The sequence below is a fragment of the Pogoniulus pusillus genome, chromosome 40 (genome assembly GCF_015220805.1).
Source record: "Pogoniulus pusillus isolate bPogPus1 chromosome 40, bPogPus1.pri, whole genome shotgun sequence".
In the NCBI taxonomy this organism is placed as follows: domain Eukaryota; kingdom Metazoa; phylum Chordata; class Aves; order Piciformes; family Lybiidae; genus Pogoniulus; species Pogoniulus pusillus.
Window position 1 is genome coordinate 8,155,841 of NC_087303.1, and position 24,933 is coordinate 8,180,773.

The 24,933-nt window shown below is 52.0% G+C and overlaps 1 protein-coding gene across 1 annotated transcript in view; it reads left to right on the top strand.

Moving 5' to 3' along the window:
* Nucleotides 1–24,933, top strand: part of LOC135191668 (M1-specific T cell receptor alpha chain-like) — a 223,863-nt gene that overhangs the window by 190,752 nt on the left and 8,178 nt on the right. Inside the window, exon 3 of the mRNA XM_064174177.1 lies at nt 3,237–3,297. Within this exon, the coding sequence (XP_064030247.1) occupies nt 3,237–3,297 (61 nt within the window). The remainder of the gene's footprint in view (nt 1–3,236; nt 3,298–24,933) is intronic.

Here is a 24,933-nt window from a genome sequence, read left to right on the forward strand (position 1 = left end):
TTGTATCATGCTTCACCTGAAATATCTTACCTGGAAAAAACAGTGAAATGCTAAAATTGTTTCCTTTCACTGCTAGATGCTAGCGTGGCCACTAAGGTATTAGCCAGTGCCACTTGTGATAAGATTTGGTTTAGCAAAACTAATCAAAAAAGTAAATATCTGTGGATAGTCATCAGCACACTAGGACAGCTTCCTGCTGGCTCCTAAAGTTTCTGGCAGGGTCATGTTCGCCTCTGGCAATCAGTGATGGCAGGGGAGCTGTTAAACCCCTGCTGGCCAAAGGCTTGCAGTTAGAGTGCAGAAATGTTCTCTGTCCAGGGAGCTCACACAACAGAGATGCTCAGATGAGATTTCAAAGACACCTGCATTTTCTCTGCTGGGCTGAGTAATTCTGGGATAGGATCATCTTGGTTCATTCCTTTCCAGAAATCATCAGAGATGGTTGTGCCTGCTCAGCTGAGGAACAGGAAGGGGCTTTGCAAAGGAACTGAGTGATGTGTGAGTTCAGGAACTGGTTATAAGCTGCAGTTTGGGAAAGGAACAAGACTCAGCTTTGAACTAAGTAAGGGCACGATCTGAACAAGAGTCTTGAGAAGTGCTGGAGAATCTGATGGCTGGAATTGACAGCAATCTTTGCAAGGAAGCTTGTGAAGTTTACAAGGACTTGTAGTGATAGGTTGAGAGGGAATGGATTGAAGCTTGAGGAGTGGAGATTTAGACTGGAGGTTAGGAACAAATTCTTTAGAGTGAGGATGATGAGACACTGGCACAGGCTGCCCAGGGAGGTTGTGGGATGCCTCCTCCCTGGAGGTCAAAGACAGGTTGGATGTGGCCTTGAGCAGCCTGGGCTGGTGGGAGGTGTCCCTGCCCATGGCAGGGGGTTTGGAACTAGAGGCTCCTTAAGGTCCCTTCCTACCCAAACCGTTCTGTGAATCTATGAATCATGATGCTGAGTATCTACTGCTTCTAGGGCCGAAAGTGTGGCTGGAACAGTGAGTGTAGAGGCAGTAACAAGACCTGATAGCAACAGCCTGTGGAGAGAGGCTGCTAGGGGAGAGGAGTCCTCCTCACAGTGACTCCAGTGACAGTTCCTACTCACACACAGGAAGTAAGGATCTGGCTCCTTGCAAAAGTCCATCAGTGAAAATCAGCATGCAGTGCCAGAAGGGCTGTCACAAACCTTTCCCCAGGCTACAGAATGGTCTCATTTCTCAAGCTGGTTCCCTTTACAAATCAAGGCACAGCTTTGAAAATGAATGTAAACTGAAAGTTTCCTGCAGAAGGGTTTTTAGTTTCCTCCTGGCTATGCCAAAGCCTCTCATGGTCAGAGCACTTCATCTTTCTCGACCTGTAAAAAGTATTGACATGAAAGCAGCCAGGAGACAGAGAGAAGATAACCCAGAAGACAACCCCAGCCTTGAGGGGCTATCAAACAGGCATTCTGCACACTGAGTGGAGTCCCCTGCCGTGGGACCCGAAGTGTGCAGAGCAGCAGGGGGGGATTTTGTAAGGGAGCTTTTCACTGTGATGTATTTAGGCAACGCCGGCAGGTTTGTCTTTGGCAGAGGAACCAGACTGCTGCCAGAGCCCAGTAGGTATCTCCTCACCAATCCAGTGAGCAAAGACAGAGCACTTCTGTTCTTTTGTCTGATCTCCCTTAAAATGCAGAGGGAAGAGCTGCTTTAAGGAAGGAAGGAAGGAAGGAAGGAAGGAAGGAAGGAAGGAAGGAAGGAAGGAAGGAAGGAAGGAAGGAAGGAAGGAAGGAAGGAAGGAAGGAAGGAAGGTAAGGAATTTGCTGTCACTCTCCTGCCAGGCTGATGTGAGCAAACAGATCAGGAACTGCTGTTGCTCTGCTATGACTTCTGTCTTCTGGAACCCTACAGGACTAACCCTGTAGGGGAATAGATCTGAGTGTTCTGCTTGCTCAAAAAAATAGGTGAAACTGGTTTCTAGGATTGAGGTTTGGATCCCTTTCTTGGCTCATTTCCAACTGAAATAACATGCAGAGTTAGGACCCTAAGTTGGTTTTCTGTAAATTTCCTTTGCTTATTTTTTCTTGGCTTCTTCTCTTAGCAGTCTGATTCTTTGCCTAGCTCCTGAGGCTGACCCGCAGGCTGACCTGGCTAAACACCTTTAGGCTGTGAGATATTTTAGAAGCAGATAGATTAGTTGTTTAAAAAACACTGCCTCAGAGCCCAGACTGCCGATCGAGCCCAGAGCCTGGGCTGTTTGCTGGGCTCCTTTGTCCAAGTAGTTCAGTGTCCACTGAAGAGCCTTAGAGATGTCCTCAGATATCTGGAAGAAGTTAGGAGCAGGCCAGCAGAGGGGCACTGGTGCTTGAGGGGGTGATGAAGAGGAGTCTGAACTTACTGGAAATTTCCACTGGTGTGGCTCAGAACAGCAACAATCCTCACAAACTGGACCAGGTTAGGAAGAAATTCTTGACAGGAAGGTTCCAACAGGTTGTCCAGGGAGGCTGTCGATGGCCCCTCCATGGAGGTGTTCAAGGCCAGGCTGCATGAGACTTTGAGCACCTTGATCTAGGGAGGGTGTCCCTGTACATGACAGGAGGTTGGAACTGGATGAACTTTAAGATTTCTTCCAAGCCGAATCATTTTGTGATTCTATGATTTGACCAGGAGGGTCAATGGTGCTCTGGATCCCAGAGACAAGCTGGAGAGGGTCTTCACGTGGGGACGTGGCTGCCTCTCAGTGCCAGTCAGCACTGCCCAGGTGAGCTCTTCTGACAAGGGAGTGGTGAGGTTTTTGCTGAGAGAGGAAACACTGTGACACTGCAGCATCTGGCACATATGCAACTGCTTTTGGATCTGGAACCAGACTCACTGTCAGGCCACGTAAGTCCAGCCCTGACCCTCTGCTTTCTGCTTTCCCAGAGGCTTCCTTGGGCTGGCCCAGAGGAGCAGCCTGGCTGGGTGCTGGGGCAGCTCTGTGTGCCCAGACTCAGCGGTGGGCTTGGCTGTAAGGGAAGGGGGAAGCTTGTTCCGAACTGTGTCTGACTGAGGTGGTCAATAATGTTCTATTCTCACTGCCAAATGTGCCCAGCTGCCCTGTCCTGCACCACTGCATCTCAGTGAGCTTTGCAAAAAAGTGGAAGCACTCTTGACCCTTTGGCTGCCCCTCCAAGCCTAGATGTGGCTGGAGAAATGCATGGGGAGAAGAGCTGCTGCTGGCCTGGCTCGTTGGGCTTTTTGTCATGGAAGGAAATGCTGTGTGAGTATGGATCCAGCTATGGCAAGGTGACCTTCGGCTCAGGGACCAGGCTGTGTGTCCAGCCCAGTGAGTGTGCAGCTTTCCTCTGTCTCCTCTGTCAAAACTCTTTGTGTGTCCACAGGAGCTCTCTGCAGTCAGAGCTGTTTGTCTCTGGGTCACCTTTCCTAGGGGAAAGAGAACATCTGCAGTGTTTGCTTCATGGCTTGCAGACAGTGTCAGCTGTCAGAGTAGTCCCTAGAACTAGAGAGCTTCAGTGACATTCCTGCTAATGCTGCTGTGCTTGGGAGCAGCTTCGCGTGGGAGAAGCTTCAGAGCTGCTTCTGCTCTTCAGAGGAACCTGCTCCAGACATGGTGCTGCAGGATGCTAATAGGCAGGCAGAGAGCAGCAGCAGAGGTGAGGCTTAGGACAGAGGCACAGACTGAGGAGCTTGAGGTCAGGGTGAGGCTGTGGAAGGCTAAAGTCCAAGCCAGTTATTGCCATGCAGTTGAGCATGGCCAATGGCATTTGTCAAGGAGAGGCTAGAGGAGATCTGATGGAGACCCAGACAGGTGTTGAGAGCTTCCCTCAGAGGCAGATCCATGACTGAATGTATCCAAGGCCTCCAACACCCACTGAGGTGGCTGAAGGAAGAGGCTCATTTTGTAAGGAGCTGTCACACAGTGCCAGTGGAGGATCATGGAGATCACTCCACTGGGGGAGTGGAACCAAGCTTCTGGTTGCCCCAGGTGAGCTGCCTGTGCTCTGAGTCAAGGGGCACTCAGCAGAGATGGGAACTGTCCTCTGCCTCCCAAAGGCACAGAGCAGAGGCTCTGTGGAGCAGTCTGGGATGGCTCCAGCAGTGCCTGCCAAGCAGCATCCATGGTGGGGAAAGGGAAGAGGTGGAAAGGGAAAAGAAGTCAGAGAAAGACAAGAGGGAGGGGGGAAAACTGCAGTGGTGCAGGTGTGGAATTGCCAAGGAGGGAGGTGTGAAGGGCATGGCCTTGTGGCTCTTCTTTGGCTTGTGGTGTTCCTGAGCTGTAGCGGGGTGAGGAAGAGCAAGAAGCAGTGGCCATGGAGGTGAGAGGTGAGGCCCTGGGAGTGTGTGTGTGGGCTGTGGAGGGATTTGACTGGGGAGTGCTCTTGGGGTGGGTTGGGCTGGCTGGGAGACTCCCAAGGATTTTGCAATGGTAAACAGCAGAGTGCCTGCACATGGCTACCAGCCTGCCTTTGGAGCTGGAACCAGGCTGGTGGCAAAGCCACGTGAGAATTTTGGGATTTGGGACTCTGAAATGCTGAGAGGGAAAATTCAGTGCAGGAAATACTTCAGCTGTGGCTCAGCTTTGAGCTCTGCCTTCTCAGGCATGAAACCTGTTTCACTGATGAGTGCAGATACAAACTCCTGGGAATGTCTGCTCTGGGTTCAGGTTCTGCTGTTTCACAGCTTTTGCCCTTCCCTTCTTTTGCTCAGCCAGCCAGGACCTGTCCCTTGTGTCCCTCTGTAAAGTTCCAGAGCCAGCCAATGTCTTCTGTTGTCAGAGCAGCCTGAGAAAGTCCTCCCTGGGCTTGCAGCTTCCCCTACTCTCTGTGCTGCAGTTCCCCAGGGAAAGGCTGTCCCTGTCCAAGGAGTTCCTCTTCCCACTCTCAGGAGACCAGAGAGGGGAATGGGAGGCTGAGCCCTGGGTTCTTGCTGAGCTGTGGAGCATTGTGTGACCAGCAACACAGGAAAGTTGCACTTGGGGACAGGGACAGAGCTGCAAGTTCTGCCAAGTACGTTTGGTTCTCCTGCATCTTCTCTCCATGCACTCTCCTCCTGCCTGCTCCCTGCTTGTAGCGGGCTGGAGACCACAGAGAGAAGTGAGCACAGGAGCCAGACAGGCAGGACCTTCTCTCGCCTAGGCACATCAGGTGGTAAAGGCTTGGGGAGAGCTGCTGCTTGCAAGGGGCTTGCAGGGCTTTTTGTGAGGGCAGGAAGCACAGTGGGGTTTATGGCTTTGGCTACCAGCTGAGCTTCGGCACAGGGACCAGGCTCTCTGTGCAGCCCGGTGAGTGAGTCCCCAGCCTGCACTTTCTTCTCCATGCTCCTCTCTGGCGATGGTGATGGTGGTACTGGGGTTTATGTGCACCCTTTGTTTTTACCCCTGCACTCCTGAAATGCCTTCTCTGCATCAGAGGCTGTGAGCCTGCCTGTAGTGCAGCCTTCCTTGGCACTGTGGTTGGATGGAGCAAATCTGAGTGTGGCCAGCTTGATTTTTGGAGAGGTGTCCCCTTGCCTGGATGGCAAGGTCCTGGTCAGCCAGACTAAGGCTGCCCTGCCCCGGGGAGATGAGAGGGTTGGTGTGGTGGTGTTTGTGCTGTGAGTGCCCATGGGTGCAAGCGCCCCTTTGGAGCTGGGACAGAGCTACATGTGCTGCCTTCTAAGTCCTGCCAAAGCTGCTTCTGAGCTGTGCAGGGCAGCACAGAAATGTCCAAGGCCACAATGTCAGGGTGACAACTGTGAAAAGCTTTCCTGTGTCTGCTCCCTGGGAGTGGGGAAGTTTCATCTGCTGTGGGAGGAGAGGTCTGGGTAAGAGGTTTGTCTGTGAGAAGGGAAGAAAGCTCTTTGCAAGGGCACAGAGGAGCCTAGGACCGAAAGGAATGTCCCTGTCTGATCATCCGCCACAGCAGATGTTCTGTGTGTCCCTTTGGGCAGGGCTGCAGATATTCTGTGACACTCAGAATGAGGCTGTGCCAGTTGGCTTCCCGTGTGCCCGAAAGGAGCATCTTGTCCGTGTCCGTGTCCCTCCCCCCCCATCTCTCTGGGAAATCCTGTCCTGTGCCCTGGGGTAAAGCTGAGTGTGGAGTTTGTAGGCGTTGGGCCACGGTGTGGTTCCAGCAGCCACCTGGAAAGCTGCTTCTGAAAGAAGAACACAACTGGGTGAAAGCTGGTGGGGAGAAACCCAGTCTGAAGGAGTGGAGACAGGAAAGCCACAGCCCTTCCCAGGACTGAGCTGTGCTGGGAGCTGCTCTGCAGAGGGCCAGAGCTTTGCCTTGTGTCTGTGCACAGACAGAACAGGCAGAGCCAAGATATTCTGAAGGGTGCAAGAGAGCCCAGGGAAGAGCTCTGCTTTAGAGCTGGCAGTGGGATGGTGAGCACAGTCCCACACCTTTTCTCTAGATGAGACAAGGAGGCTCTCCTGAGTCATCTCAGCAAGAGCTGGAAGGGATGCCCAGCAGCAACTGTTGGAAGTGCCAGCCAGTAGTGTGCAGCCTGGGGAGTAAGAAACCAATGCAGGGCAGCTGTGGTTACAGGTTTTTGTTGTGAGGGCAAACACTGTGTGAGCAATTATGGCAACCAAGCTGTCTTTGGAGGTGGCACACAGCTGAGAGTAGATCCCAGTAAGTTTCAGAACTTTTTCCTGCTCCACTTGAAACAGTTTTGTGGCCATGAAGCAGTGTGAGTGAAGTGGAGGGAGATGGGTTCCACCTGTGGAGCTTTTTGCTTTGCTTTCTCTGGTAGCAGCAGAGACCTTGATTCCACAAGGCTGTTGGATGCACTCCTTCAGCTCCTTCCTGCCCACTGCTGCTCTCTGCCTTGCAGAGAAACAGAGCAGGCTCCTGAAGCCTCCTGCCCAGTGATGGAGATCTTCTGCCATGCTCACCTGTAGCTGTAAGCATTGGGGTAGGTTGCTGCTGGCTGTGTCCAGCACAGCCCTTGGTGCTTGTCCTTTGCTCTGCTGAAGAAGGGCCGAACTGCTGCTGCTCTTGTTTGCACCAGAATGCCATTTGTGGTCCCTCTTGTAGAGTCCCAGGAGATGTCTGGAGGTAGCACTGGCACTGCAGCTGTATTTCTGCACTGGTGAGAGTGGGAGCTGCCCTTGCTGAGACAGGAAAGTGCAGCAATGGAGGCTGCTCTGCTGCAGCATCCAGCAGTGCTTGGTGCCTAGGGAAGGTTGTCTGCTCAGGAGTGACAAAGGCAGGGCTGGGGCTTGTGTGACTTGGGTGCTCTAAAGCGACCCTACAGCTCATCCCCACTGTCCCAGCTGCTCTGTGTGGAGCTGTCCTACAGTGTTGTGTCCTGCTGAGTCCTGAGATTCTTTTACCCTTCTGCTGCCCATTCCAATCTTGTGATGGCCGAGCAAAGGCTTGGGGAGAGGAGCTGCAGCTGGCCTGGCTCCTTGGGCTTTTTGTCATGGCAGGAAATGCTGTGTGAGTATGGAAGTGACTACAAGCCGCTGACCTTTGGCTCAGGGACCAGGCTGTGTGTTCAGCCCAGTGAGTATGAAGCTTTCCTCTGCATCCTCTCTCTAAAGTCCTTGAGTGTCCACCACAGTGCCCAGTATACTGAATTCCAGTAGCTGGGTGATGTTACAGATGGAACCGAGGACATAGGAGCCCTTCCATGTGCTGCAGAGAATGAAAGCCATCAGGGGTGTCTGCGGGACTTGGACAGGCACAGCAAGTCCCACTGGGGTTAGAGTGATGGAGGTGTGCTGGCAGCTGGCTCTGCCCAGCAGGGTGCTTTTAAAGGCTGAGGCTTCTCTTAGTTTTTGCCTAGAGGCTTGTTTCTGTGGGACAACTGGAAAGTGAGCTTTGGCAAAGGCACAAAGCTAAGGATGAGCTCAGGTACATCTGCAGCATTCCAAATGCAAGTCAGGGATTCTCCTGTTCTCCTACCTAGGGCAAAACATTGCTCCCCTTAAAAGTCCAGTGAGCTTCCACTGCATTGTGCTAAGGGCCAGGGCCCTGATTTCTTTCTGCAGACGTTTCAGGGTAGTTCCTATCTGCATTGCTCTAAAGAGGGTAGAGGCTTGGAAGAAGGTAGGCACCCGAACTTGGAGGCAAAGGGTGAGAACTGTTTTCCCCTTTGATCTCTTTGGAACCATGCCCAGCCTTGTCTGGGCCAAAAGTTGTCTGGGGTTTGTGTTAGGGGATGTAACTCTGTGAATGCAGCACCCAGCTGGGAAGTCACCTTTGGAAGTGGGACACAACTGAAGGTGAAACTAGGTAGGGAGACACCCTGAGAGAGTAGTGCTGGGCAACTCTGTTTGTCCTGGCTGTGGAACAGTCACTACAAACCCATTGTAGCTCCCTTCTGTAGGCAGACAAAAGTGCAGAAGGTCAAGGCTGATGTGTCAGGGCTAAAAAGCCAATCTCAAGCTCCAGAGCTGTTTGTAGGCCTGCACACTGCTGTGTGTGTCACTGAGAGCTAGATGCTGTCTTCATTTGATGAGTTCAGTGCAGCTGCTGGAGCAATTCTGATTGGTCATCATTTTCTGGGCCTCTCTTGCTGTTAGCTCTCCTTGAGAGAGGACAGAGAAAGAGACTCCATGCCAGGGTAGTGGATGCTGGGCAAACACTTGTGCTCTGCTGGTCCAGGTTCTGGTTTCAGAGGAGCTGCTGCTGGCCTGGCTTGTTGAGCTTTTAGTCATGGCAGGAAATGCTGTGTGAGTATGGAACTGGCCTTGGCAAGCTGACCTTTGGCTCAGGGACCAGGCTGTGTGTCCAGCCCAGTGAGTGTGCAGCTTTCCTCTGCTTCTTCTCTCTAAAGTCCTTGAGTGTCCACCACAGTGCCCAGTAGACTGAATTCCAGTGGCTGGGTGATGTTACAAGTGGGACCGAGGACATAGGAGCCCTGCAGAGAATGAAAGCTATCAGGGGTGTCTGTGGGACAGGGATATGCACAGCAAGTCCCACTGGGATGAGAGACTGGACCGGGAAGTTCTGATCAGAAGCAGATTTGTCCTTGTGCTGGGTAGCAGCACTGCCTGTGGGCCTGTGGCACCAGAAATATTTGCTGTAGCTCCTTGTCCCAGGTCCTGTGCAGGCCTGATAAGGACATGCTTGGTCTGAGCAGTGTCAGAGTTTGGATGATGCAGAGAAAGTTGCTTCTGGAAAGGGATTTGAGCTTCAGCTGCAGCCTGAGAGTAGGAAATTGCCCTGGAAGCTGGGATTGCTTCCTTACTCTCTTCTAGCTCATGACTGGGTGGTGCAAAGCTTGGGCAGGAAAAGTGAAGCCCAAGTGGTCCTTGACTCCTGTCAGAGACCTCCAGGGTGAGACTACAGTTGAAAGGGTTGCTTGTATGGCATTGAGGTGGTCATCGCTGGGTGGGCTCACAGCAGCCTTTGAAGCCCACAGACACCCAAAGCTGGTGACTTTCCATGGGTTCCCTGGACCTCCACATGCAGACTGTTAACCTCCGCTTCTGGTCCAGGTTCTTTTGACCTTCTTTCACCCTTCTGCTGCCCACCCCACGCTTGGCATGGCTGAGGAAGGCCTCTGAAGTGTCTGGATGAACTTTTTGTTATGGAAGGAAATGCAGTGTGATTATAGCAGCTTCTACGACAGGCCGAGCTTTGCCTCAGGGACCAGGCTGCTCGTCCAGCCCAGTGAGTGTGCAGCTGTCCTCTCTCTCCCTTGTTGAAAGCCCTGCAGGGTCCACTGAAGAGCCTTAAAGATGTCCTCAGGTACCTGGAAGAAGTCAGAGAGGAGCAGGCCAGCAGAGGGGCACTGGTGTTTGAGGGGTGCTGCAGAGGGCTCTCTGGCAGCTACACTGACAGGACATTCCCATCCAGAAGGTCTCCCTGACTGTGGGCAACTGTTGCCATGGGTAGGAGTGGTCACTCCTGAGAGTTAACATCAGACAAGGCCAAGGGAAAGACTTCTCTGAGAAGTGCAGCTGAGCTGGGGATGGACTTTCCTTTGGCCCAGCTCATGAGGCTGCTTTGCCATCTTGGCTGTGTCCAGCATGCTTTCTGCTGTGGCCAACTGCAGGGCTTCTGGAGACCTTTTTGTCATCAAACATGTCAGAGTGTGACTGCTGCAGGCAGAGCCACTTTGGGGAAGGGCACAGAGCTTTCAGTGGTACCAGGTGAGCAGGAATCAGTCCTGGAGCCTGGAACTGCTTCACCAGCATCTGCCTCTGTGTTGTGACGGGAATCATGTGGGGATCTGTGGAATTCTTCTGCTGTCCTTTGGCCTTGGCTCTCCTGCATATGCTGGTGCCTTGTGTCCTCTGCATCTGTTACAGAGTCCAAGCTTCTTTAGCTGCCTGCTGCCATTTCTCCCCTCACCCTGTGTGTGTGTGGCTGTGTGCCACAGAGACTGACCCTCCAGAGAATGTTGGCCACCTGGTGCCATCCATGCTGAGGTTGTTGCGGTGGTCCTTTGGCTCTCTGGGGTTGCTGTGTCCCAGAAGGGTTGGTGTGGCAGTGGGAAGCAGTGTGTGGACAATGGTGCCTACCAGCAAGGCACCTCTGGGGCTGGGACAGGGCTGCTTGTGATGCCCTGGAAGAAAGTTCTCACTGGCTGGGTCAGGAGCACCTGGTGCTCTAAAGGCTCTGCAGGCTTCAGACTGGTTCTCTCTCACCTTGGCAGGGTTTTCCCCCTTCAAGAGCACCCCAGGTGCCAGTGTGGAGACCCTGAGGGACAGGTCAAGAAGGAGGAGGATTGGGAGATGCCCCCTGGCTCTGGTACCAGCCCAGGTCCCATCCCACACAGGAAGACTGTTAACCTCTGCTCCTGGTCCAGGCTGCTCTGAGATTCTTTCACCCTTCTGCCCATCTCAACCCTGTCACAGCTGAGAAAAGGCAGGGGGAGAAGAGCTGCTGCTGGCCTGGCTTGTTGGGCTTTTTTGTCATGGAAGGAAACGCTGTGCGAGTATGAAACTGGCCTTAGGAAGCTGATCTTCAGCTCAGGAACCAGGCTGTGTGTCCAGCCCAGTGAGTGTGCAGCTTTCCTCTTTCTCTTCTGGGAGCTCTCTATACCCAGAGCTGTTTGTCTCTGAGTCAGCTTTGACTTAAATCCAGTTGAGCATGGCCAATGGCATTTGTCAAGGAGAGGCTAGAGGAGATCTGATGGAGACCCAGACAGGTGTTGAGAGCTTCCCTCAGAGGCAGATCCATGACTGAATGTATCCAAGGCCTCCAACACCCACTGAGGTGGCTGAAGGAAGAGGCTCATTTTGTAAGGAGCTGTCACACAGTGCCAGTGGAGGATCATGGAGATCACTCCACTGGGGGAGTGGAACCAAGCTTCTGGTTGCCCCAGGTGAGCTGCCTGTGCTCTGAGTCAAGGGGCACTCAGCAGAGATGGGAACTGTCCTCTGCCTCCCAAAGGCACAGAGCAGAGGCTCTGTGGAGCAGTCTGGGATGGCTCCAGCAGTGCCTGCCAAGCAGCATCCATGGTGGGGAAAGGGAAGAGGTGGAAAGGGAAAAGAAGTCAGAGAAAGACAAGAGGGAGGGGGGAAAACTGCAGTGGTGCAGGTGTGGAATTGCCAAGGAGGGAGGTGTGAAGGGCATGGCCTTGTGGCTCTTCTTTGGCTTGTGGTGTTCCTGAGCTGTAGCGGGGTGAGGAAGAGCAAGAAGCAGTGGCCATGGAGGTGAGAGGTGAGGCCCTGGGAGTGTGTGTGTGGGCTGTGGAGGGATTTGCCTGGGGAGTGCTCTTGGGGTGGGTTGGGCTGGCTGGGAGACTCCCAAGGATTTCTGCATATGAGGGACGGAGTCAGGGGCTGGGAGTCCTCTAGAGCAGGAATTGCCGTTCCCTGCAGCCATGTGCAGCAGCCTCTGTGATTTCTATGTTCCAGCATCCTGCAATGAACCTTTCTTTAAGGGAACTTGCCCACGTGATCCAAATGACCCTTCTGTCTCTCAGCTGGACTGGGATGGACAAAGTGACCAGAGACCTGTTCTCAGAGGTCCCAGTTGCCCTGATGTGAGGCTGTGTTGCACCAATTCTTCCCCAGGGAGGGGGGTTCTGCTGCAGTGGAAAGGACTTCTACCTTTTGGCTGCCCCTTGAACCCTAGACATGGCTGAACAAAGTTTTAGAGAGAGGAGATACTTCTGAGCTAGTTTATCGGGCTTTTTGTTATGGAAGGAAATGCTGTGTCAGTATGGAACCTACTTTGGCATGCTGGTCTTCGGCTCTGGCGCCAGGCTGTGTGTCCAGCCCAGTGAGTGTGCAGCTCTCCTCTGTCTCCTTTGTCAAAAGTCCTGCAGTGTGCTCTGAAGAGCCTTAGAGATACCTTCAGGTATTGGAAAGAGGAAAAGAGGAGCAGGCCAGTGGAGGGGCAGTGCTGTGTGAGGAAGGTGATGAAGAAGGGTCTCTGGGAGGCTGAATTTACAGGAAATTCCCACTGGTGGGGCTCAGCAGCTGCAGCAGTCCTCCCAAAGAGGCATTTGACCAAGAGGGGCAATGGTGTTCTGGATCCCACAGACAGACTGGGAGGGTCCCTACTGGAGAATGAATCTTACTCTCAGTGCCAGTCATCACTGCCCAGTCCAACAATGATGCCCAGCTCTGCAGAGAGGTTGGCAGAGTTTTTGTTGAGAGAGGCAAGTCTGTGACACCACCACAGCTGTTCAGGGTGGACCTATCCTTTGCTCTGCCACCAGACACACTGTCAGGCCACGTAAGTCCAGCCCTGACCCTCTGCTTTCTGCTTTCCCAGAGGCTTCCTTGGGCTGGCCCAGAGGAGCAGCCTGGCTGGGTGCTGGGGCAGCTCTGTGTGCCCAGACTCAGCGGTGGGCCTGGCTGTAAGGGAAGGGGGAAGCTTGTTCCGAACTGTGTCTGACTGAGGTGGTCAATAATGTTCTATTCTCACTGCCAAATGTGCCCAGCTGCCCTGTCCTGCACCACTGCATCTCAGTGAGCTTTGCAAAAAAGTGGAAGCACTCTTGACCCTTTGGCTGCCCCTCCAAGCCTAGATGTGGCTGGAGAAATGCATGGGGAGAAGAGCTGCTGCTGGCCTGGCTCGTTGGGCTTTTTGTCATGGAAGGAAATGCTGTGTGAGTATGGATCCAGCTATGGCAAGGTGACCTTCGGCTCAGGGACCAGGCTGTGTGTCCAGCCCAGTGAGTGTGCAGCTTTCCTCTGTCTCCTCTGTCAAAACTCTTTGTGTGTCCACAGGAGCTCTCTGCAGTCAGAGCTGTTTGTCTCTGGGTCACCTTTCCTAGGGGAAAGAGAACATCTGCAGTGTTTGCTTCATGGCTTGCAGACAGTGTCAGCTGTCAGAGTAGTCCCTAGAACTAGAGAGCTTCAGTGACATTCCTGCTAATGCTGCTGTGCTTGGGAGCAGCTTCGCGTGGGAGAAGCTTCAGAGCTGCTTCTGCTCTTCAGAGGAACCTGCTCCAGACATGGTGCTGCAGGATGCTAATAGGCAGGCAGAGAGCAGCAGCAGAGGTGAGGCTTAGGACAGAGGCACAGACTGAGGAGCTTGAGGTCAGGGTGAGGCTGTGGAAGGCTAAAGTCCAAGCCAGTTATTGCCATGCAGTTGAGCATGGCCAATGGCATTTGTCAAGGAGAGGCTAGAGGAGATCTGATGGAGACCCAGACAGGTGTTGAGAGCTTCCCTCAGAGGCAGATCCATGACTGAATGTATCCAAGGCCTCCAACACCCACTGAGGTGGCTGAAGGAAGAGGCTCATTTTGTAAGGAGCTGTCACACAGTGCCAGTGGAGGATCATGGAGATCACTCCACTGGGGGAGTGGAACCAAGCTTCTGGTTGCCCCAGGTGAGCTGCCTGTGCTCTGAGTCAAGGGGCACTCAGCAGAGATGGGAACTGTCCTCTGCCTCCCAAAGGCACAGAGCAGAGGCTCTGTGGAGCAGTCTGGGATGGCTCCAGCAGTGCCTGCCAAGCAGCATCCATGGTGGGGAAAGGGAAGAGGTGGAAAGGGAAAAGAAGTCAGAGAAAGACAAGAGGGAGGGGGGAAAACTGCAGTGGTGCAGGTGTGGAATTGCCAAGGAGGGAGGTGTGAAGGGCATGGCCTTGTGGCTCTTCTTTGGCTTGTGGTGTTCCTGAGCTGTAGCGGGGTGAGGAAGAGCAAGAAGCAGTGGCCATGGAGGTGAGAGGTGAGGCCCTGGGAGTGTGTGTGTGGGCTGTGGAGGGATTTGACTGGGGAGTGCTCTTGGGGTGGGTTGGGCTGGCTGGGAGACTCCCAAGGATTTCTGCATATGAGGGACGGAGTCAGGGGCTGGGAGTCCCCTAGAGCAGGAATTGCCATTCCCTGCAGGCATCTGGTGGAACCTCAGATTTTGCTGTCCTGAAAAGCAGAGCATGGCCTGTGGAAGCTCAATCTTGGGAAAGGGCACAGCTTCAGATGTTGCCTTGAGGTGCTGACCCTTTCTCCCAGTCTCCTTCCACCTGTTGTGCCCAGTGGCAGGGACTGCTCCTGCTTCTCTTGTGCTGGTCTGGTGCTCTTCACCTAGGGCATCTCCTGCTTTGCTGTGAGTCAGGCTCTGGCTTAGAGCAGAGGCAGCAGTCCTCAGAAATGGGCTTTGTATCCAAAGGTCCAATGTTTCTGGCATTAGCTCTGGTCCTGCCCCACACAGGCAGGCTGTCAGCCACCTCTTCCACTCTGGAGTCCTTCTGTTTCATGTCAGCTTCTGCTGAGTATGGCTGAGCTAAGACTGGGGGTAAGTGCTGGTTCTGAAGCAGCTCCCTGGCCTTTGTGTTGTTGAAGGGATGCTGTGTGTTTGGCAAGGTGACCTCTCCTCTGTGTCCAAAGTCACTGAGAGACTCTTGAACACCCTGCAGACACCCTTGGTGTATTTGGTCACCTTTTTCGGGCCAGGAGGACAAGGGCACTATTTCTTTTAGGGCTGATGGTGAAGAGAGGTCTGTGAGATGATGAACTAGGATGAAACTCCCACTGCAGGGCAAAACCAGCAGTGCCTCCAGATGGGATTTACACCATAGGGCCAGGACTGCTCTGCATCCCACAGATGCACTGGGGATGGCCACACTTCAGGCTGCAGCTATCTCAGGGCCACTCAGCAGTGCCTAGTTGGGAGGTGTGTTTGGAGCTCTGCAGAGTGGCTGAGAAGGTTTTTGTTGAGAGAGCAAGCACGGTGCCACCACGGCATCGGGGACATACAAACCTGTCTTTCTCTCTGCCACCAGACTCATTGTGAGGCCACGTAAGTCCAGCCCTGCCCCTCTGCTTTCTGCTTTCCCAGAGGCCTTTCCTGGGCTGGCTCAGAGCAGCCTGGCTGGGTGCTGGGGCAGCTCTCTGTGTCCAGATTCAGCAATGGGCTTGGCTGTAAGGGAAGGGGGAAGCTTGGTCCAAACTGTGTCTCAATTTGACTGAGGTGGTCAAAGATACTCTATTTTCACTACCAAATGTCCCCAACTGCCCTGTCCTGCACCACTGCATCTCAGAGCAGGTGTGGAATTGCCAAGGAGGGAGGTGTGAAGGGCATGGCCTTGTGGCTCTTCTTTGGCTTGTGGTGTTCCTGAGCTGTAGCGGGGTGAGGAAGAGCAAGAAGCAGTGGCCATGGAGGTGAGAGGTGAGGCCCTGGGAGTGTGTGTGTGGGCTGTGGAGGGATTTGACTGGGGAGTGCTCTTGGGGTGGGTTGGGCTGGCTGGGAGACTCCCAAGGATTTTGCAATGGTAAACAGCAGAGTGCCTGCACATGGCTACCAGCCTGCCTTTGGAGCTGGAACCAGGCTGGTGGCAAAGCCACGTGAGAATTTTGGGATTTGGGACTCTGAAATGCTGAGAGGGAAAATTCAGTGCAGGAAATACTTCAGCTGTGGCTCAGCTTTGAGCTCTGCCTTCTCAGGCATGAAACCTGTTTCACTGATGAGTGCAGATACAAACTCCTGGGAATGTCTGCTCTGGGTTCAGGTTCTGCTGTTTCACAGCTTTTGCCCTTCCCTTCTTTTGCTCAGCCAGCCAGGACCTGTCCCTTGTGTCCCTTCTTTCCCTTCATTTTTGCCTGTTCCATCACTCCACAGTATATTAGGAATAGAATCCTAAATGCTCAGCTGTTGTAAGGGTGATCTCCATGGCTGAATGTGCATTTTCCCCTCCCTGTTCCTGATGATGAAGTTTTGCACATTCAAGAGGATGTTTCCTGGAAAGTTAACAGGAATCCTATGCCAAAACCCCTCTTGTAGAGAGAATCCAAGGGGAGTGATGAAAGCTGCTGTGGGGCAGGGAAATACAGTGGTGAGAGGCTCATAAAGATGTAGTGGGTGAGAAGGACTTTTCTAGCACATGGATGCTAATGCTTTAAGACAACAAGAGTCCTAATTGTATGTGGATGCAACATAGGAGTACAGAGTGGAGCTTTGCTTTGGAGCTCACCACCAAAGCTGCAGGGACAGCGCTGAGTCTGCTGGGTCGCAAAGCATTAGATGAGGACCAGAAGCTCAGGGAGAGGCTTGTCCTTGGCAATCTCAAGTCTCTTATCAGCCAACTGATTTGAGTACTCAGGCCTTCAGCACCTACTCCAAGCTTTTGGAGCACATTAGAAGTCAAGCTCTGAAAGTGTGACAAGTCTTAAAATCTAGAGGCAGAAGAGTTCCCCAGACAATGGGCAGAGAGGGCAAGAAGCAAAGATCATTACTGGATGACTTTTGTGGAAAGATGAAAAGGTGACCCTGGCCACAAGATAATTTGTGCTTCAACAGTGGCTGCCACAAGTGTCTGCAAAAAGAATAGAACAGAACCAGCCAGGTTGGAAGAGACCTCCAAGATCATCCAGTCCAACCTAGCACCCAGCCCTATCCAGTCAACCAGACCATGGCACTAAGTGCCCCATCCAGGCTTTGCTTGAACACCTCCAGGGATGGGCACTCCACCACCTCCCTGGGCAGCCCATTCCAATGCCAATCACTCTCTCTGTGGAGAACTTCCTCCTAACATCCAGCCTGAATCTGCCCTGGCACAATTTGTGTCCCCTTGTTCTATTGGTGGTTGCCTGGGAGAAGAGACCAACCCCACCTGGCTACAGCCTCCCTTCAGATAGCTGTAGACAGTCGCCCCCAAGCCCCAGACCTCTTATCTGAAAACCTTTGGAAAAGGGAAATAAAGTCAGGCAGGTACTGAGAGGTAAATTTCTTAAGAATACTTCCAGGAGCATTTAATATCTGGGTGCTTGGGGTGTACTCCTGAAAAGTTAAATTTCCCTTTTCTATAATGATTCATTGCTAAGATAGCAATAGTTTTATTAACCTTCATGGTTAAAACCCAGAGCAATGTACAGAAACTCTTTGCTCTGAAAGCCTCTGGGGAAACTCCTCACCGTCAAAATGAGCCTCTTGGCCCTGCTCAAAACTCTCCGAGTAAAAGTAAGAACCACCCAGCATAAGAAGGGCACAGAGTGAGTCCAGGGGGAGGCATAAAGATGATTCAAGGGCTGGAGCACTTCTGCTGTGAGCACAGGCTGAGCAAGCCGGGATGTGCAGCCTGGAGAAGAGCATGCTCCAGGGCAACCTTAGAGCTGCCTGCCAACAGCTGAAGGGATCCTACAGGAAGGCAGCAGAGGAACTTTTCCTGAGGGCATCTAGAGACAGGCCAAGGGGGAATGGCTTGGAACTGAGTCAGAGCAGGGTGAGACTGGAGCTGAGGAAGGAATTCTTCAGTATGAGGGTGGTGAGACTCTAAAATAGTTTTCCCAGAAAGGCTGTGGCTGCCCCCTCCCTGGGGATGCTCAAGGCCAGGCTGGATAAGGCCTTGAATGGCTGAGTCTAGCTGAGAGGTGACCCTGCCCATGGCAGAGAGGTTGGACACAGTGATCTCTGAGGTCACTACCAAGCTGAGCCATTCTAGGGTTCTCTGTGCAGCTCTCAGCAAGCTAGAGGAGCTGTAAGTCAAGATTATGAGTTCATTGACATGTCCCAAATTTACTGTTACGGTCATGTCTTTATGAGGCTGTCCCAGACCTCACTCTGGTCACACTGTGCAGCCTAAGAGCTCCCCCAGTGTGTGGTGAATCCTCAGTTTTTGACGGCAGAACAAGCAATGGTGTCCCTGCCACAAAGACACTCCACCCAAACCTGTGCTTGCTATGGAGAAGCTACTTGCAAATTTGCTCTGGAACTACTCTTGACCAACTCAGATGCCAAAGCTAAGAGAGTAGGGTGATGGAGTTTGTGAGACATCATTGGTCGCTAGGTGAGCTCTGCAGTAACAGGAAAGAAACCTGTTTTTGAGAGAGGAATCTGACTGGCAGGCTGAAAAAATGAAGATGGGATGAAGACAGAATTTGTGACGCAGGAGGCATTCTGGAAGCAAAGGAATAAATATGCTGGAGGGAAATAGTAAGGAACTGATGCTAGAGAGTTTGCAAGATGCAAACCAACACAGAAGGGAAGTCCTGGATAGATGCATCTGTCTAATGACAGCGAGAAACAGGACTTCTTCTGGTGGAGGATTTCATTGTGGGAGGTTCCATTCAAGACCACTCTGGATATTGTAGAGGACTGTGCTATTGTGTGATGTGAGTTACCAACTCACTTTTGGATCTGGGACAAGACTTCTGGTTTTGCCAGGTACATTCATCCTGATTTCTTGTCTCATTTGCAAGATTGCTGTGGATAAACACCAAGATCTGGGAAATGACAGCTGCCAAAGGCTTCACCAGTGGAATTTATTCCACAGCAGCTGTCCAAGCAGTCTGCAGGCAGGCAGCTTCTAGTGCTCTTTCATCAGCTGCATTCTGGGAATAAGCTGGGCCAAGGTCTGGCTTTGCTCTCCTGCCACTAAGCCATGTGGATTTATTTGCTCCTAAGGACAAAGCTAGGCCACTTCCATTGGCCTTAAGCGAAGTCATGGATGCTGTGAGATGAAAGTGCACTGCGTGGCTGTGCCAGTGCTGGGCATGGGCTGGCAATGTGAGCTCCCCGAGCAGAAAGCCAGATGTGTCCTGAACTGAAAAAAGGAGAGTGGGCAGCAGGTTGAGGAAGGGGATTCTGTCCTTCTGCTCTCCTAAGGTCCCACCTTGTGTACTGCATCCAGTCTGCAGTCCTCAGCACAGCACAGACAGGGACCTGTTGGGGCAGGGCCAGAGGAGGCCACAGCAGTGTGGGGACGGCTGGAAGGGCTCTGCTGTGAGGCCAGGCTGGGAGAGTTGGGCTTGGTCAGCCTGGCGAAGACACTGAGGTGACCTTATTGTGGCCTTTCAATACACAAAAGGGGTTATAAGAAAGGTGGAGACAGATTTTCTGGGCCTGTAGTGAGAGGACAAGGGATGATGGCTTTAAACAAAGAGAGGAGAGATTCAGACTAGATGTATGGAAGGAGATTTTTTTACAGGGAGGGCAGTGAAGTGCAGAATCACAGACTGTAGCTGGTTGGAAGAGACCTTCGAGATCCAGGCCCAACCAGGTCCATGTGTTATTTAAACACTTCCAGTGATGGAGGCTCCACCACTGCCCTGGACAGCCAGTTTCAATATTTGAGAACCTTTTCAGTGAAGAAGTATTTCCTAACATCCAGACTGAACCTCCGCTGGCACAGCTTGAAACCATTTCCTCTGCACCTGTTCTTTGCCACCAGGAAGAAGAGGTTGCCCTCCCCTTGTTCCAGCCTCCGTTAAGGTAGAGAGCAATGAGGTCTCCCCTCAGCCTCCTCTTCTCCAGACTGAACACCTCCAGCTCCCTCAGATGCTCCTTGTAGGACCTGGGTTCCAGGCCCTTCAGGAGCCTCATTGCCCTTCCACACAAGAACAGGTTGCCCAGGGCAGGTGGTAGAAGCACAGTTGCTGGAAACACTCAAGATTAGGTTAGATGAGCTCAGGACAACTGACTGCAGGGGAGCTGGAGTAGATGAGCTTTAAATGTCCCTTCCAACCCAAAACTCTCTGTGACTATGATTTCAAGCACATCCCCTTCTGGTGATGAGCACCACTGGAGCTGTTGTTTGCTCATAGCAGAATCCCACCAAGGAGCAGTTGAACATTTTCAGTACTAGCTCTGGGCACCTTTCAGCTACTCTGCCTGATGGACAGGTCCTGTATTGTCTACAGATATGGCAAGCAGATTCTGCTTGTTGCTCGAGCTCAAATCCAGATGTGCAGAGCTGTTAACAGCTGCCCAGTCAGCTACTTAACACTTGCTCCTGCTGCCACATGTCTAAGTGTGTGAGAGTTCATGAATCCCGGAGTAACAGAGTGAGAAAGCTCAGGTTGTCTTTGTAAGTGCCTGGGAAGCTCCAAGGTCTAGTCAAGGTCACAGTGTGCCACTGCCACCTGTAAGGAGAGAACTGCAACCAAAGTTGTAGGGATTCTCACAATGCTTCCTTGGGGCATGTGAATCGTGGGGGTGGAATAGGCTGCAAGCTGACAGCAGGGAAAGGAAGCTTGCTAGTGATGGGGGCAGGTGGGCAGCAGATGGTGAAACATTCAGGGCAAAGAGGACTGCGAGGCCCTGGCTGCACAGCTCAGGGAACAGGAGCGTCCAGGTGATGTTAGGGATGGAAAAGCAAAAAGCAGGATGCTCCCAGCACAGCCCCGAGGGGTGCAACACAGCTCTCTGAACATTCTGCCTTCGGATCTCTGTTTCTGCTCCTGGTAGTTTTCTAGGAGATTTCTTTAGTGCTTTAATGGTGACTTAAATCAGTGTGTTCCATCACTGCTCCCTGAGGTTATTCCCTGCTCTGCAGTGTCTGTCAGCACTCGTTGGGAACTCCAGGCTGTTGTTGTAGAGGCTGACAGCAGTGTGCCAGTCAGGAGTATGCCAAACTCACATTTGGAGCTGGGACTCCACTTCTTGTTACCCCAAGTAAGTTTGAGCTTTCAGTTCCATATTAACACCAGGATAAGTGAATCATTTGTGTTCAGATGGACTGTGGCCTTTTATGGGAGCAGATTCCAACTTCTTTTTGCCTTCTTTTGACAAAGCCCAGTTGAATTGGGGATGCTGTCTTGGAATCCAGGTGCTTGGCTATGGTATGGCAGTGCCACTGCAGAAAGAACAGCTAGAGACAGTGCTTTAACAGTCCTGGCATCTTGCACTGCAACTTTGAAATGGTCTCTCTAAGCTGTTCTGACTAAGAATGGCTTAGAGGATGGGTTTTCTACTCCAGCCTAAGACAGTGTCATGATTTTTTGGGTTTAAAATCCAAAACTAAAGTGTGAAAGCTGATGGTACAGTGTGAGCAGTCAGGGGGAAATCACATTGGGAAGGAGAACCAACTTTCTGCGATGCCTGGCAACTCCCTTTCCTCACTTATATTTTGTATTGCTCTAGAAAGATGGAATGGAGTTTGAAGTATCTTTGTGTAGCCAGCTTTTGCTGGGTAGTTTGGTGGTGGAGCCATGGGAATATGCAGCTGGAAGGCAGGAATTTATTGTGAAGGCTTCTTGTTGAGTGAAATTGTGAAAGCTATGGTGGAGCTGTGTTTGGGGGAGAGGTAATGTTTAAAGTCAACCCAGGTATGTGAGATTTGGAGAACAGGCTGTGAGAGCAGAAGCAGCATCCACTGGTCAGCACTGCTGAATGGATCTCCCTCTATGGATAATGAACAAAAACTGAGAGAAGAGTGAAGGGAGGAAGGAAGGCTGAAAGAAAATCAGCATAGCATTAATTTTCAGCAGACTGCTTGTGAAGATGGATCAGGGAGACTGAGAATGGTGGGAAATGATGCATTATCATCAGTGTGTTAGGTTAATGATGTTGGTATATCATTGACTTCTGAGGCTTATCAGACACTAACTGGCTGGATAGGTGGGCAGAGGCCAATGGGATGAGATTTAATAAGGGTTCTGCACTTTGGCCACAACAACCCCAAGCAGCACTACAGGCTGGGGACAGAGTGGCTGGAAAGCAGCCAGGAAGAAAGGCACCTGGGGGTACTGGTGGATAGTAGGCTGAAGATAAGCCAGCAGTGTGCCCAGGTGGCCAAGAGAGCCAAAGGCATCCTGGCCTGCATCAGGAAGAGTGTGGCCAGTAGGATGAGGGAGGTTATTCTTCTCCTGTACTCAGCACTGGTCAGGCCACACCTTGAGTGCTGTGTCCAGCTCTGGGCCCCTCAATTCAGGAGAGATGTTGAGGTGCTGGAACGTGTCCAGAGAAGGGCAACAAGGCTGGGGAGGGGCCTGGAGCACAAACCTATGAGGAGAGGCTGAGGGAGCTGGGGGTGTGCAGCCTGGCAAAGAGGAGGCTCAGGGGTGACCTCATTGCTGCCTACAACTACCTGAAGGGGCATTGTAGCCAGGTGGGGTTGGTCTCTTCTCTCAGGCAACCACCAATAGAACAAGGGGACACAGTCTCAAGCTGTGCAAGGGGAGGTCTAGGCTGGATGTTAGGAAGAAGTTCTTCACAGAGAGAGTGATTGGCATTGGAATGGGCTGCCCAGGGAGGTGGTGGAGGCACCGTGCCTGGAGGTCTTCAAGAAAAGCCTGGATGAGGCACTTAGTGCCCTGGTCTGGTTGACTGGCTAGGGCTGGGGGATAGGTTGGACTGGATGATCTTGGAGGTCTCTTCCAACCTGCTTGATTCTATGATTCTATGATTCTAACAGTGTTCTGCCTTCAACTGAGGGAAAACATCAAGCAGGGACATCTCTGGGCTCATGACTTGGGTTTACACTGCCTTGTGAAGGGATTGCCCAGGTGGCCAAAGAAGTGATTCAAACTGGGGTGAATGGGATGCTGGAGCTGTGAGAGTAATGTTTGAAATAACAGAGGGCTGTGACCCCAAAGAGGTTATTGATACGAAAGTAGTTATCCAGATAATGAAACCATATCTCCTCAGCTGAATGGCTGATGAGGGAAGGAAGGCACTTCAGTGTAGAAGAGACATCTGCATCTAAGGCAGTTCCACAGGTGTCCCCAGCAGGACTCAGAGCTGTTGGAGCAAGTCCAGAGGAGGCCACAAAGATGCTCCAAGGTCTGGAGCAGCCCTGCTTTGAGGACAGGCTGAGAGAGCTGGCAGAGGTGCAGCCTGCAGAGGAGAAGGCTCCAGGGGCACCTCAGAGCTTCTGCCAGGGCCTGAAGGGATCCTGCAGGGAAGCTGCAGAGAGACTTTTCCTCAGGGTGTCTGAAGACAGGCCAAGGGGGAATGGTTTGAAGCTGAGGAAGAAGTTCTACTGTAGGAGGGTGGTGAGAGGCTGTGGCTGCCTCCTCCCTGGGGGTGTTCAAGGCCAGGTTGGATGAGGCCTTGAGTGGCTGAGTCTAGTTGAGAGGTGTCTCTGCCCATGGCAGGGGGTTGAAGTAGGTGAACTCTGAGATGCCTTCTAACTCAAAATGTTGTGTGATTCTGTGGTAGGTGTGAGAGCCAAGGTTCTGACTGATAGCAACATGACAATGATCTTCCACCTGTTTTCAGGAAGGACTTTAGGCTGAATCTTTTGAATGTTTGCTTGTTTGGGTTTGAGGGTTTTTTTTAACTCATTAAATTGAAGTGATTGTTGTTTTGTCTGGTGCCACGTGAATAATTAACCTCTAAATTCAGAGAGTTTCTCTTTTTTTGAGTTGAAATTACTTTATTTGAGGGCTGGACTAGACTGGCAAAGACCTTAGGATCATCAAGTCCCACCATAACCTAACATCTCTCTGTGAACTACGTTTAGAACATGAATGGTCCAGACCCCTTCCAACCAAACCTATTCTGATTCTATGATTTTTTATAGGAATTACATCTCTGGCCTATAAGCCTGAAAACTTAAAATCCCCTCTGAATTTCGAACAAAATGATGCACAAGTGTTTTGTGCACAGAGAGGTTGTAGAGTTTCAAGCCCCACCTGGATGTGTCCCTGTGTGCCCTGCCCTGGGTGACCCTGCTCTGGCAGGGGGCTTGGACTGGATGATCTCTGGAGGTCCCTTCCAAGTCCTACCATTCTGTGTCCTTTCCCTAATGTAGGCAGGTGCTGCCCAGGGTTTATCCTGGCTCAGTACGAGGCAGCTGTGTAGCCAGACCAACACCTGATTTCTTCTCACAGTCTGGGTATCTCACTCCATTAATTCAGCTTTAGTGTTAGGTCAGGGAGGACTCTTCCCCTCTAAAGCTTTATGAGAAAGCTCCTGGATGGTTTTGGTAACTTAACTTCCCCAAGTTCAGTCACAGAGGTAATGACAAACACATTTTTTGGCTGGAGCCCAGAACTGTGCCTGAACCCTAAGTGAAGCAGTAACTTCACATTTGCAAACACTGTACTGATAACTTGGCTGATGTAGGACTGGGACCTGATTTCTTCTGAGTGCCTCCAGACATGGGCATCAGAAGTCTAGAGAAGGGTTCAGGCACTAAATGTGGACATCTATTGCTGTGGGCATCCCAGCACCCTGCAGGGCTGGCAGAAGTCACAAAAGAGCTCTGGTACCTCTTTAGGAACCTCTGTTGCAGAACAGCCAGTGACCATCACTGAGGTGCACATTAAGGCTCCTCTGGGGCTAGGATCAGCCTATGGGAGGGTGTCAGGTGTGTGCATTCCCTCTGAGCTGGGCAATAGCTCTAGGCTGACTCCAGCTTTGCAATATCATCTCCGAGGCTGAGGAGTGGTAAGATGATCCAAGACCTCTATCTCACCAGTTCCAGTCTGACCAGAGACCCAGAGTTTGCTTTGGAAGGAGTGGAGAATGAGCTCAGTCTCTGGATGATGATCTGCTGCAGCTTGTTTGGGAAAGCAGACACAGGGCTCAGGCGAGGCTGGAACAGGCTTCTGCTGCTCTCTCCCTGAAAGCAGCCTCTGGAGTTGGCTTTCTCTTTAAGAACAGCATTCCAACAGCTCCTGCTCTTCCTCATGGAGAATATCCCTTAGCAAAGATGAGATTAGGCAGTGTGGACAGCTCAGAGTATTACAGTTTACTTCTCAATTGTTCTTGCAAATAAAGGTCACAGATCACCTCCAGCACATCCACCCACTCACTGAGGCAGAAAAACAGGAAAGGTTCAAGTCAGAGAGCTGTGGTTATGAGAGGTGATATTCACCAAGGCCAGCATCAGACTTCAGCTGTGCAAATGTGCAAAGGGACTGAGAGGAAACTGACTCTAGCAGCAGAACAAAGCCAGCAGCCCT